Source organism: Danio rerio, chromosome 12 (genome assembly GCF_049306965.1).
Source record: "Danio rerio strain Tuebingen ecotype United States chromosome 12, GRCz12tu, whole genome shotgun sequence".
NCBI classification, from domain to species: Eukaryota; Metazoa; Chordata; class Actinopteri; order Cypriniformes; family Danionidae; genus Danio; species Danio rerio.
The window spans coordinates 37,630,604-37,644,418 of record NC_133187.1 but is presented as its reverse complement, the minus strand read 5'-3'; the positions used below and the strand labels follow the sequence as shown (position 1 = coordinate 37,644,418).

The following is a 13,815-nucleotide window of genomic DNA, read 5'->3' as shown; positions in this document are numbered from 1 at the left end:
TCTTTAAAAAAAAAAATCTTGTATGTAAGCAAATCGCCTTCTAAAATTATAATTTTTCTCAGGCTCCTGTGTGTAAAATATGCAAAAATGCTGGCTTTCTGATTTGTGCTGGGACAACATAACGGATTTATGTTAGCTTATGATTTTTTTTTTTACTAATTAAAGTGGATTGAACATAAAACAATTAAGTTGTCCCACCAAAAAAAGTTGAGGAATTTTGTTGTTTCAGCTTATTTTAAATAAGTAGTTTGAACCATCATCAATCATCACTTTTTGATGGTATTATAGTGTTTATCAGTAGTGATTTTAGTCTTTTTATTGGTCACTTGTTATTCCAGGGAGTTACGTTCTAAAAAAATAACCCGCAATAGGCAAAATCTGCCAAGTAGCCTGCTTTATTTTTTACAATTGTTATAGATGTTGTACACACTTTTTACACCTTTCTCAGACAGACATTAACATTTACATTTTTCTCTCTTTTTAAATTCTCTCAAAGTTCAAACTTTAGTAGAAAACTAAGTCCAGTATTATAGAATGAAACCAAAAATCAAAACCATTCGATCTTCATTTATTTATTCCGTAATGGTGCCCTACAGCCGCAAAACTTCTACCTTCCTTTTGCATGTCCAGTAGTTCATTGTTTCGTGCAATGGTTAGCATCTTCCTCTGTCCTTTGGGTGCTATTGGAGTTGCCTTTGACAGTGCAGAACGTTTCATTTGCATTGTAGGGAGAAAACTTGCAAACTTACAGTCCGGCACTTCAGAGTCACACTGCTAGTGCTCGAAGATGAAAATAGCTGAACGCATTACACACTGTACAGGAGACTTGTCACGGAGAAGATTGATTGACAATGGTCTACAGCCAGTCAGGAAGCAGAACACAATGCGCTAATCAAGACACAGAACACAGAACAGTGTGCTGGAGGACAAAAAAACATGTCAAATTGCAGGAAAAAAATCCACGAAATTGCGAGGCCATGAAAAGTGAACCGTGAATTATCGAGGAATTACTGTAATCAATCTTTAAGTGTTTTCAAGATATTCTTCTTACATTTAAATACATATTATATATCTTAATTTCGATATTATTTATTAGTTTTACTTAACAAAAACAAAGGCAGTATACTATTTACAAATGTTCTTTGTGTGTTGGCTTTGTGCTACTTTTTTAATACACTTTGATTTGATTTGATTATAAATTAATTTCAATATCATATATTAAATCCAGGAAATATGTCATAAATCATCTATTTATATTATGTATCTTGTATTTAAGTAAATCGTCTGCTAAAATTATAATTTTTCTCAGGCTCCTGTGTTAGTAATTTCACGTTTATGGTGATGAATAGGTTGTTTCATTGCCTTTAAAGTAAAATATTCATAAATGTTTCTTCGACTTAGTTCCTTTATTCATCAGGAGTCACCACAGCGGAATGGACCGCCTACTTATCCAGCATTTGTTTTACCACATCTTTTATTTGCATCCCAGTTCTGGGAAACCCCCATACACACTCATTCACACACTCATACACTACGGCCAATTTAGTCTATTCGATTCACCTGTACCGCATGTCTTTGGACTGTGGGGGGAATCGGAGCACCTAGAGAAAACCCACACGAACATGGGGAGAACATGCAAACTCCACACAGAAATGCCAACTGGCCCTGCTGGGACTCAAACCAGTGACCTTCTTGCTGTGAGGTGACAATGCTAACTACCGTGTCACCCCTAAAAATAGTGAAATAACTGAACATAAATATAGGAGGCTACGAAAATAATAATTTCAGATGGCACTTAGAGGCTGCATTGAACTCAGCATATATAGGATTAAGAAATGGCAGAGTTTTAATTTGGATTGGAAGTCAATAATGACAGTTTTCAATTATTATTATTTTTTTTTTTACATCCAGTAAAGTCTTGATGACAGCAGAATTGTCTCAAAGTTTGAGAATGAATCAAAGACCATCTTGTACTGTACCTAAAAATCGAATTCATTCCTTCATTTATAGTATGTTCTGTTCTTTATTTATGTTTTCTATCTAAATGTTCTAGACTCTGAGTGGCAGATCTTCTGTTTGGCCCATTAACTAATTACTGTCTTGTTCTGTCTCTGTCTTTTCTTGCTGATAATGGTCTTTCAGTCCAGCTCCTGAGATCCACCGATCTTGGCCGCCAGAGTTTGCTCTACATTAAGGAGATTGGAAATGGCTGGTTTGGCAAGGTAAATCTAGTCAGTTTGTTGTTTTATTTGTTTTATATGTGCACCTCGCAGACATCAATGCCCTAAGCATGTACTGTACTGCAGTGGATCAAAGGTTTAGCTCTATAGTTTAGTCCCGAGGATGTGAAAATATCGTCCACGCTACATTACCAGCTCCTCGTCTGTGCTTTGATGTTGGGCCGGTGTCTTGACTGTTCCCTCAGAGAATTTGATGATATTTCTATGTAGCAGTGAAGCAGTTTAAAATTTCACAGGAATAACTGAGCCTCTTTCATTCTCATTCTCTCTTTCTTTCTCTCTACTTCTTTGTCTTTTGTAACACACATACATAAACACACACACTTCCCCAATTACCCCAACTTCCCATTGAATGGGTATGTCCATCTGTATGTGTGTCTCTGTGGCTGCATGTTTACCAATGTCCCATCTGGTTTTGTGTTGTTTGGTCTGTCTGCGTTTCCATTTGAGCATGATTCCTGGACTTCTTTTGATCCTTATTTGTGTGGAATATCTGTCTTCCATTTCCTTTCTTTCTTCCCGTGTGTCCATTTTCTTCTTGTCTGTATTTATTTGTGTCTGTCTGTCTGTCTGTGTCACTCTGTCCATAATTGTGTTTGTGTGTGTTGTCCATTTTCCCTCTGTTCACACCTGTTTGTGTGTTTGTGTTGTCTTTCCCCTGTGTGTCTGTGTGTGTTTTGTGTATATGTGTGTCGGCGGGTGCCGTCCACAGGTGTTGTTGGGGGAGGTTCACTCTGGTCTCAGCAGTACCCAGGTGGTGGTGAAGGAACTGAAGGCCAGTGCCAGTGTGCAGGACCAGATGCATTTCCTGGAGGAGGCACGGCCTTATCGGTAATCCTCCATTTTATTTCTACTGTATATTAATGGGGTATATGCACAGCTGGTGTTTTCAGCCAACGATAAACATCTGGTTAAAGGTTTATGTTTCTATTTTCAATGTCATAAAGTTTCTTTTACAGCATCGATGTTGTAGTGTATTAAAAATACAATCAGTTAAATAGACTGAAGCATTCATTTAGTTGTTCGAGTGTGAAATGAGATGAAAGGCTGTGTAAACGCAAGCGCCATCAGTATAACAGCAGGCTAGCACAGAAGCTCCATTTAATATACTGAGGTAAAATACACTACTTGACAAAAGTCTTGTCATTGATCCCAGTTGTAAGAGCAACAAATAATAACTTGACTTCTAGTTGATCATTTGGAAAAGTGGTAGAAGGTAAGATTTTCTGATGAATCATCAGTTGAACTGCATCCCAATCATTACAAATACTGCAGAAGACCTATTAGAACCCACATGGACCCAAGATTCTCACAGAAATCAGTAAAGTTTGGTGAAGGAACAATCATTGTTTGAGGTTGGGGGTGTATGGGGGTGTGTGAGAGATCTGCAGAGTGGATGGCAAGATCAACAGACTGAGGTATCAAAACATTTGTGCTGCCTATTACATTACAAACCACAGGAGAGATTCTTCAGCAGGATAGCGCTCCTTCTCATACTTCAGCCTCCACATCAAAGTTCCTGAAAGCAAAGAAGGTCAAGGTGCTCCAGGATTGGCCAGCCCAGTCCCCAGAATGAACATTATTGAGCATGTCTGGGGTAAGATGGAGGAGGCATTGAAGATGAATCCAAAGAATCAAAACTCTAGGAGTCCTGCAAGAACGCTTACATTGCCATTCCAGATGACTTTATTCAGAAGTGATTTGAGTCATTGCTGAGCTGTATGGATGCAAGTGACAAGATTTTCGTCTAAGCGAAGTCAGACCTTACTGTCCTAATTAAATCTTTAAATATCAAGGCATGATATGTTTTTATTTCGGTAAAATAAGCGTAATCTAGAGGACTTTGCCTTTTATATAAGCCACTTCTGATACCAAATGATCAACTAGAGGTCAAAATATTATTTGTTGTTCCTAAAACTTGGATTGGTGACAAGACTTTTGTCAGGTAGTGAACATTTGAATATTGTAAAGACATGATGCAGAAAAGTGGAATTTAATACAATCCTCCATGACCCAGTTTATTTCATATATCAATCAGGCACTGAAAATCACTAAAGAAATCAGTTCTTAAACGTGGTGATTTTGTAATGGCGCTTTGGCTGAAAATGACTAAACTGTGTGCATATACCCCATTTAGTTTGTTTAGCAAGAAAGAAACAAGCTAAATAAGGTGTGGTTATTGAAATGATAGGACAAACTGCTAGTCAATATTTAAAATGTTTATTTTGCAAGCTCACATTGTTATTCTTAAGGTGAATAATTATTCTGTGCAAGTTAACTCGCTAAAAATATTTATTTGTTTTGATAATCTTTAATCTGACCATTTGCTTTTGTGTTTGGAGTGGTGGTCCATCTGTTGACATAAATTTGAGGGCTTCCCTAGCAACTGCATATTAATACCCTTACACTAAAACAAATCATTCATTGGATTTAAGGTAAGTCATAGCAAACTATTTGTATGGGCTGAAAGTTTTTTCTAAGGATTTAAACAAATGAACTTTAGTTAGTAATGTATAAATTAATTTGTTTGTTTACATTCAGCCAATATAAATTGTTTGCAGCCACTTACCTTAAAAAAAAAAGTAAATCCAATGAATCTTTTCTTTTCAGTGTACCATTAGTTTGATATGAGGGATTGATGTGCAAAAGAAAGCCCTGCTCCCTGCTCAATATTCGGTTTCAGTTGGAAGTACATCAACATACTAATATAAAAGTCTCAGTAACTTCCAGGTCATGCAGACTTTGAAATTAGCCCTTTGTAGGAGATTAAATGGACGGATCACTCAAAACTGCACAGTCTGTGATCATTTAGAGGGCATTTACATGACAAGTTTTAAACTAAAAACTAAAAATGTTTCATGCACATTAACTATTTATGTACACATCTGTTTTGAGGTGTGTACATAAACTTTAAACTTATCATTGAGTGTGTGTAAACAACAAAAATGGGATTTTTATGGGGAAAAAAGTGACTTTGTATGTGCGTTACATGTTCAGTCTATTGGCATGCATGAGAACTTGACAACCAAAACACCAGTTGTAGACTAAAAGACCATATGTGTATTATCATATGTTGTTTTTTATTGAATGTTTCACACAATTAAAGTCAAAGGGCTTTAAAAACAATTGCTGACTCTCATTGTCTTGAGCAAATACTAAAAGTGAATTTAATTAAAAACTAAAATAAAAACGCATAGATTAAAGTAAATAATAATTGAAAAAAATGGGTAATTTAGGTTTGGAGCAACATGAGAGTGAGAGTAAGTTCGGACAGGAATTTAATTTATTGCTCAACAATCTCTTTAAATGAAATGTAGCATATGATTGTGATGTATGTTCTAAAACTCTTTCTGCAGATCTCTCCAGCATCCAGCTCTAGTGCAATGCCTCGCTCAGTGCACAGAGGTCACACCCTACTTGGTGGTCATGGAGTTCTGCCCACTGGTTAGTCTAATAGCTCTGTTTTTCACTTTATTTTATGTTTTATCCCCCTTGTGTGTTTTTCCCTTCTAAAACCTCTAAACCTTAAAGACAGCTCTCTCAAAGCTGAAAATTACGTCATCGTTTACTCTGTCTAGTGATGGGCTAATGCTGTATGTCCATTTTTGAAACCAATTCAATTCAGTTCCACAAAAGAAGATTTTTTTAAAATATCCTGCTTACGCTTGTTTATAATTATATGCTGTAAAATCAAACATTCATATATTCATTGTCACAGCGGAATGAACCGCCAACTGTTTCGACTTGTGTTTTATGCAGCGGATGCCCTTCCAGCTGCAACCCAGTTCTGAGAAACACCCATACGCTTCTGCATTCACACACGCACACTTTTTTTTTTTTACTCAATTCACTTTTTCACGGTTAAAATGCCTACAGGCTCAGCTGGGAATCGAATCGGTGACCTTTTTGCTGTGAGGCGACAGTGCTAACCACTGAGCCACCGTAATATCAAACAACATTAGGCTTTTTAATAAGATGCAAAAATACCAAAGAATGGTCCCATCCAATGTGGTATAAGTTCCAAGTGTTATAAGATAGAGTTTGTTGAAATTGAATGAATAATTGAACAGAAATCTTTGTGCATGACTGCATGTTCATGTAACTCTTATTGGCGAGAAAGTTCCCTACTGCTCACCCTGAAAAAACATTCAAGTGCAAGGTTTTGAAAAGTACACATCAATAAAACATGAAACGTGTCTAGAAAAGGGGTATTTGTGAATTTTCTTAACTAGATTGAAAATCCACATTGAACTAAGAATTTTATTTGACAGATGAACTTACTTTAGCAATAAACAGCTATTTAAATATCAGAGAAGATAGTATGTTTTGCATTTCTATTTATCTTGATTTCCCACAACTTGGGTTGTTTTTCTTGGACAGTCTTTGTGAACTCCCGCACTGAGAAGATGGTCAAGGTTAGGATTTAGTTGAATAATACATTACATTTTGGGTTGCTTTTACTCAGAACATGTCACTCATATATTGTGTGTGTGTGTGTGTGTGTGTGTGTGTGTGTGTGTGTGTGTGTGTGTGTGTGTGTGTGTGTGTGTGTGTGTATACAGTATATATATATATATAGAGAGAGAGAGAATTTTTTACAACTTTTGCTATTACAGTATAAGAATGAGTGTGAGCAGGACTATTATATATATATATAGTTATTAAAAGTCTTATGTTTAGAAATGTGTTGAAAAAATAATTCAGGGGGTCTAATATTTCTGACTTCAACCGTATATAAATGACTCTATGATTGAACATATATTTACATATTTGTAATTCCAATGGTTGATTTACTTTTGATATATATGTAAGCTGGCATTTTTGCAATATTTTGAAGTATAGTATGCTGCATATATGAAATTTGATATAGGTGATAGTCAAATATGTCATATATGTAGTTTTCATGTTACCATATATAGGTCACATTTTAGGCTTCTTCTTGTTAGATCATTCGTCTCATGTTATTGTCTACCCAGATCACATGTGCTGCAGTATATTTTTTAACAGAACACCCTTAGCAACAACATCAAAAAGCTGCTGCCCTCATAATGTCTTGCTAAATATCTCCCCCCAGTGGCAATCTGAAGCAAATCAGACTGACAGCACAGTCTTTTGATGTCTATGCATGTTGATTAGAATTTATAGCATCCTTTGCATTTCAGCATGTGCTTTCTGTTTTCTGTGTTGACAGGGTGATGTTAAAGGTTACCTGTGCAGCTGCCGGACTGCCGATTCCTTGATCCCTGACCCTTTACTGCTTCAGAGGATGGCATGCGAAATCACTTCAGGCCTGCTGCACCTTCACAAAAACAACTTCACCCATAGGTCAGTCATCACTTTCATACTTAATCATTCGGTTTTAATGTAAAACATGTTTGAATTCTAGGACAAATGACCACAGTCTTTATTTTCATTCTCGAAAACAATACTGGAAGCCTGCAATCAGATTGAAATGATAAGTATGAAGCTTATGATTGTGAATATGTGCATTGCCGATTTTCTGTCTCAAGGTTTCTCCCTGCAACAATCTCCTGATGCTGCCTGAGTGTTTTTCTTCCACTCCAGCATCAGTGATTTTGTTGCCGGAGGTCACCACACATCTTCCAGCTACTTCAACATGTCCTTGCCAAGATACAGTACTTTGAACGGGTTCATGAAGACAAGGGAATTAATTTTGAAAAGTAAAAATCAGTTCATAAAATATTATTCAATTCATACTGCATTTTTGTACCCATGTACACTTACTGGCCACTTTATTAGGTACAGCTGTCCAACTGCTTGTTAACGGCAGCAACTTAATACATTTAGGCATGTAGACATAGTCAAGACGATCTGCTGTTCAAATCGAGCAACGGAAAGAAAGAAAGCTGATTTAAGTGACTTTAAATGTGGCACGGTTGTTAAATCCAGCTGATAAAAAGCAACAGTAACTCAAATAACCACTTGTTACAACTGAGTTATGCAGAAGAGCATCTCTGAACGCACAACATGTCAAACCTTGAGGCAGATGGGCTACAGCAGCAGAAGACCACACCGGGTGCCACTCCTGTCAGTTAAGAACAGGAAACTGAGGCTGCAGTTCGTTATGGTCAATAGAAGATTGAAAAAACGTTGCCTGGTCTGATGAGTCTCAATTCCTGCTGCGACATTCAGATGGTAGGGTCAGAATTTTACGTCAACAACATGAAAACATGGATCCATCCTGCCTTGTATTACTGATTCAGGCTGGTGTAATGGTGTGGGGAATATTTTATTGGCACACTTTAGGCTCATTAGTAGCATTGTGTGAATGCAACAGTCTACCTGAGTATAGTTGCTGACCAGGTCCATCCCTTTATGACCACAGTGTACCCATCTTCTGATGGCTACTTCCAGCAGGATAACGCCCCATGTCATTAAGCATGAATCATTTCAGACTGGTTTCTTAAATCTTTCTTAAATCCTATCCTGTGGGATGTGGTGAAATGGAAGATTGGCATCATGGATGTGCAGCCGACAAATCTGCTTAACTGCATGATGCTATCATGTCAATATGGACCAAAATCTTAGAGGAATGTTTACAGTACCTTGTTGAATCTATGCCACGAAGGATTAAAGCAGTTCTGAAGGCAAAAGGGGGTCCAACCTGGTACTAGTAAGGTGTACCTAATAAAGTGGCCAGTGAACGTATATTTTGCAGTATTCCAAATTAATAACATCCAGTTAAGTTTAAGCTATCTTCCATACATAATGTATTTTAGACCATGTTCTATTTGTAGAAGGTACTTTTCATTTATTGGTTAATTATTTCATATGGCTCTGATTTTCTGCAGGGATCTGGCTTTAAGAAACTGCCTGCTAACATCAGACATAAAAGTTAAGATCGGAGACTATGGACTATCACACAACAAGTACAAGGCATGTACACTTTAATCTATACTTTTTTATTACTTTATCAATAACAAAGTCCATTATACGAATAATACTAACATGTAAGCATGACTTTCAGATTTTCATAGTTTCATAGATACTTTCATAGTTTGTATATTTTATTAACATTAACCATAGCCCCCTCTCTTCATGTTTTTTTTTTTTTTTCCAGGATGACTACTTTGTGACATCAGACCAGACCTGGGTACCTTTACGCTGGATTGCCCCTGAACTGGTGGATGAGGTTCATGGTAATTTGCTGGTAGTGGACCAAACCAAGGAAAGCAACATCTGGTCAGTGTATTTAGAGTAGTTAGGCAGTTTAGGAAGAATAAATCATTTTTATTGTTGAATATAAATGCATTAATTGCTGTTATTTACCAGAGTTCTATGTTCCTCTCTGTTTTTAAGGTCACTTGGTGTAACCATCTGGGAGCTGTTTGAGTTAGGGAATCAGCCGTACCGCCATTATTCAGACCGACAGGTTCTCAGTTATGCTGTGAAGGATCAGCAATTGAAGCTGTCCAAGCCTATTCTTAAGTACCCACTTGCTGACCGCTGGTGGGTGTCTAATAAACTTTATATAGCTCTTCTTACACATTTCATTAACCATTACTTAGAGTTAGAGCCTTGACTTTTTGCTTCAGTAGAGCTTTTTAATCTTCACCCCTCTCTTCTGTGAAGTCTGTGCCCTTAAACACATTAAAAATTGCACTTTTTCCATATTTGGCTCTTATTCATTACATTTAGCTGGAAATTCAAATACTTCAAATTTCTTTTATATAATGGAGGATTTACAGTGCAAAACAGACAGATCAAAAAAGACATAATATTTCACTTTTATTTATAGTATATTTTTGTCGCATTTGCACTAAAAGGGTATGTGTTTTTGTCATCAGGTATGAAGTAATGCAGTTTTGTTGGCTTCAGCCTGACCAAAGGCCCAATGCAGAAGAAGTTCATCTTTTGCTTAGTTACTTATGTGCCAAAGGAGCCAGTGAGGCAGAGGAAGACTTTGAGAGACGCTGGAACTCCATGAGACCAAACACAAGCCAAGCTAATCTTCATGGAGCTGGAGCACTTGCAATTGATATGCCAATGTCATCCACCACTTCGTCGTTCCCCCTGCTGGAGCAGTTTCCCAGTGGAGATGGCTACCATTCAGAGTCTGGAGATGACATCTTAACGGTTACTGAAACTAGTCATGGCCTCAACTTTGAGTACAAATGGGAGCAGGCACGTGCTGAGCAGCACTATCATTCCTCATCCACAACAGGCACTTTGGGTCAAGGCAATCCTCATTGTCAGGAGGTCTACTATCCTCCAGGAGGAATAGTGGGGGGATGTGCTGTTGATGGACTTGCCCTAGGGGTTTCTCCTTCATATTATGAGCCCAAACAATTACACACCCCTGGTGTGGTGCCTGTGCTAAGTGCTCATAGTCCATCAGTGAGCAACGAGTACTATATTCGCATTGAGGAGCCAGTACAAAGCAATATTGATATGAACTTTACCATGTGTGCTTACAGCCCAGAGTTTGGGGGCAGTAATGGAAGCTTTTTAACTGGTAGTGGAGACTCTGGTGAGTGTATGAACTGTCCCCCTGAGGCTAAACCAGACATTTACTGGTCAGCTGAAGTTCACAAAAGTGGTGCTTATGATTCCGACTCCAGCCCTGCTATGTCTTTAACTATGGAGCCTCTTTTGGGCCACGGTAGCCCCCTTAGAGCATGGGAATCAGGCCACTATGTCTCATACAAAGACAGGGATGGAGGTTATTACTTTGAACCATCACCTCCTAAGGTTATGGGCCGCTATATGATACGAGACTCAACAGAAACTCTACAAGAAAGCTGGGGCTCTCGAAGTCTGAGACAAGCACTTGGGGAACTGGAGGACCCTTTAGGCATCTCACCATCACTTGGAAGTCCTCCACAAGGCTATGCTGATCCTTATTTGGAGAGCATTCAAGGCTCCATTATAGGAAAGAATGTAACGGGTGGATACTATGATATGATGGGTTCTTTGAGGAAGACTATGCCAGGTAGCCACTCTGTTTGTACTGACATAGCATCAGGTGGTGCTGTATTTGTAGGTCGAGATGACACCGAGTCTGATGAAGAGGAAGACATCTTTGTGGAGAGGCGAGGAAGAAGCTGGTCTGCCAGCAATCCACCAAATACAAACCCAAGGACCTTGCGTCAGAGGCAGGGGTCTTGTATCCAGGATTCATATGCAGACTTCCACTACACTATGCCAATGACTGATATTGAGGATACATGGCCAGAGCAGCAGACCCTGTCATACCATATGACCAAACCTGTTGACTACTTGGAGGCACCGATTAAAAGCAATACTTGCTTGGTACATGGAAGACATGTACCTTCAAACCCTTCACCTGAGTGCAACTCATACATCCATATGTGCCACGAACCTAGAGAGGCTGAAGTATACCCTGTGCCATGTTGTCAAGCTTTGAGCAGTTCACATTTTGTAGACCCTTTAACAGGAACACTTGTGAGGAACTGCTTCATGATTGACTGTATTCCAGGGAAAACCATGACCTTGCCCAACAGAGACCAACATCTACCTTTATCTGCTGGACATATAATCTCCAAAATAGAAGCATCAAGAGAAGGAGCTAAACAGTTTGACATCTCGGAGCAATTTGTGGATATTGCAGTAGGAGAAACAAACTTAAAACAAGAAAAAACATTGCATCAAGATATATCTACAGCAGATCCAAAAACTGAAATTATCGCCATATACCCACAGTTGGAAATATCCCCAGCAGAATTATCCAAACCAGAACCAGAGTCTGAGCTGAGTAAGACTGCAGACAGTGGTATGGACCGTGGACACTCTAGTATCAGCCTGGTTGAGATAGATGACTGCAGCGATGATGACATCACTGACGTAACCTCAGGCATTTTTGGTGATTTTGCAATTGAAGTGGAAACTGTTGACTACCCCAGTCCAGCATTCAAGTCATTACAAAAACAAGTTGGTACTCCAGACTCCATGGACTCTATTGACATACCGTCTACTGCATGTTCCAGTGAGACTCTCAGTCCGGCCTCCATCCATCCATCAAGCTCTCCTAAGACTGTAGATAGTGGCTATGACACAGAAAACAATGAATCTCCAGAGTTTGTCTTAAAGGAACCTCATGAGGTACAAGATTCCAAGACTTTCATTCAACCTTTGGGAAAGGTAACATCTGGGACAAGTTTTGTCAGTGAAGACCAAGAGATTACAACAACAGAATGTGAGAAACTTGAGGGTGATTTTTATACTGCAGTGGCCTTGACAGCATCTGAGAGCAGTGATGGAGAGCTGAAAGCACTGAGTGATAAAACACCATACAGAGATTCTGCCTACTTTTCTGATTATGATGCTGGCAAAGATAAAGAAAGCGAAGAGGACATCAATGAACTTGAAGATCAGAAAGACAGACCAGGGGAAATTATATATAAAGAGGAACAACTTCCTCCACAAAAGGAGACAGATGTAGATGAATATCTTATGCCATCTACAAAGGAGAGTGAAAAAATCCCTGAACTGTCTGATCATTCAATCTCAAACCTTCCATCAAAGACAGATGAAAGTTTGTCTGTGTGTGGCACAATCTGTAGCATGTCTCTCTCACCTCTTAAAGACGTTTCTACCATAAAAAGTAGTTTTGAAGATAATGAAAATATTGGTGTTGTTTCAGATCTCTCTGCAGAACTTTTAGCATCTGAAGAACTTGGTACTGATGGAAAGCAAGAGGAATCTTTCAAACAAGTAGAAAGTGAAGATAGTCTGTCTCATGACCAAGTTACTTTTGAAGGCAATCTTGTAAACAAGCCCAATCCAGAGGTACTTACTGATGAGAATGAAGAGGACATAGTCAAAGATGTCAGCTGTGCCATTTTGTCCGAAGAGGAACTACAGTCTCAAAAGGAAACAGCAGAAAAGAATGACTCTCCTACACACGAGGAGCTAAAATCCAAGAGTAAGGACTGTGAAGGAGAAGGACGGAAAAGAATCTCCGCACGATCTGGCTCTCCTCCCCCTCCGCTAGAAGGACGGGTTTCTCCCACAGATGGTGAGGAGGCAGATGAGGAAGATGGCGACTCTGAGGACAGCGATGAGTCTGATGAGGAGCTGCGCACATACAGCATCCAAGAGCAGAGTGAAGAAAGCGAGGACGAGGTCTTGACCGTGCCCATCATTATAAGTGACTGCAGTGATGCGCACAAGCTCAGAAGCCTTCTTAAGATGCCAACATCTTTGCTGTCTGAGGAAACGGAGGGCAAAAAGAAGGTTGTGTCCTTCTTCGATGATGTCACAGTATATTTGTTTGATCAGGTATTTATTAGATATTTAAGATGATTTTCAATGAAATATTGAATTTTTTTGTTTACAGTAAGTGTAATCAATAAACTGCATGTCATACCCTCCAGGAAAGTCCAACCAGAGAGCTGGCAGATCACAGTTTTCCCTTGGGTGGAGAATCAAGCAAACCAAGTGCAAAAGGTAAAGCGCAGCACCAACAGGAAAAGGTCAATGCCTCAGATGATTCGTCGGATGGAAACATCTCAGAAGAGAGTAAGAGTCTCTTTCTTATTTGGTCATTTACATCTAAGTATCTATCAGACCAAGTATTTAACAACCTGCTTTC

The 13,815-nt window shown here is 38.8% G+C and overlaps 1 protein-coding gene and 1 non-coding gene across 7 annotated transcripts in view; both read left to right on the top strand.

Annotated features, from left to right (window-relative positions):
* aatkb (apoptosis-associated tyrosine kinase b) overlaps positions 1-13,815 on the top strand; it is an 88,838-nt gene that overhangs the window by 71,529 nt on the left and 3,494 nt on the right. For 4 of the 6 annotated variants that reach the window (XM_678332.11, XM_005156387.6, XM_073918708.1 and 1 more), the window contains 9 exons: positions 2,143-2,222; positions 2,953-3,071; positions 5,597-5,684; positions 7,432-7,565; positions 9,053-9,137; positions 9,322-9,443; positions 9,561-9,710; positions 10,049-13,502; positions 13,598-13,742. In XM_678332.11, coding sequence (XP_683424.7) covers positions 2,143-2,222; positions 2,953-3,071; positions 5,597-5,684; positions 7,432-7,565; positions 9,053-9,137; positions 9,322-9,443; positions 9,561-9,710; positions 10,049-13,502; positions 13,598-13,742 — 4,377 coding nt within the window. Of the gene's footprint in view, positions 1-2,142; positions 2,597-2,952; positions 3,072-5,596; positions 5,685-7,431; positions 7,566-9,052; positions 9,138-9,321; positions 9,444-9,560; positions 9,711-10,048; positions 13,503-13,597; positions 13,743-13,815 lie in introns of all 6 variants that reach the window. The other 2 variants (XM_073918709.1, XM_009306853.5) reach the window with 1 other exon arrangement.
* On the top strand, positions 7,750-7,834 carry dre-mir-338-1 (microRNA 338-1). The gene has a single exon (NR_034207.1). It is a non-coding gene; the product is annotated as a microRNA 338-1 (primary transcript).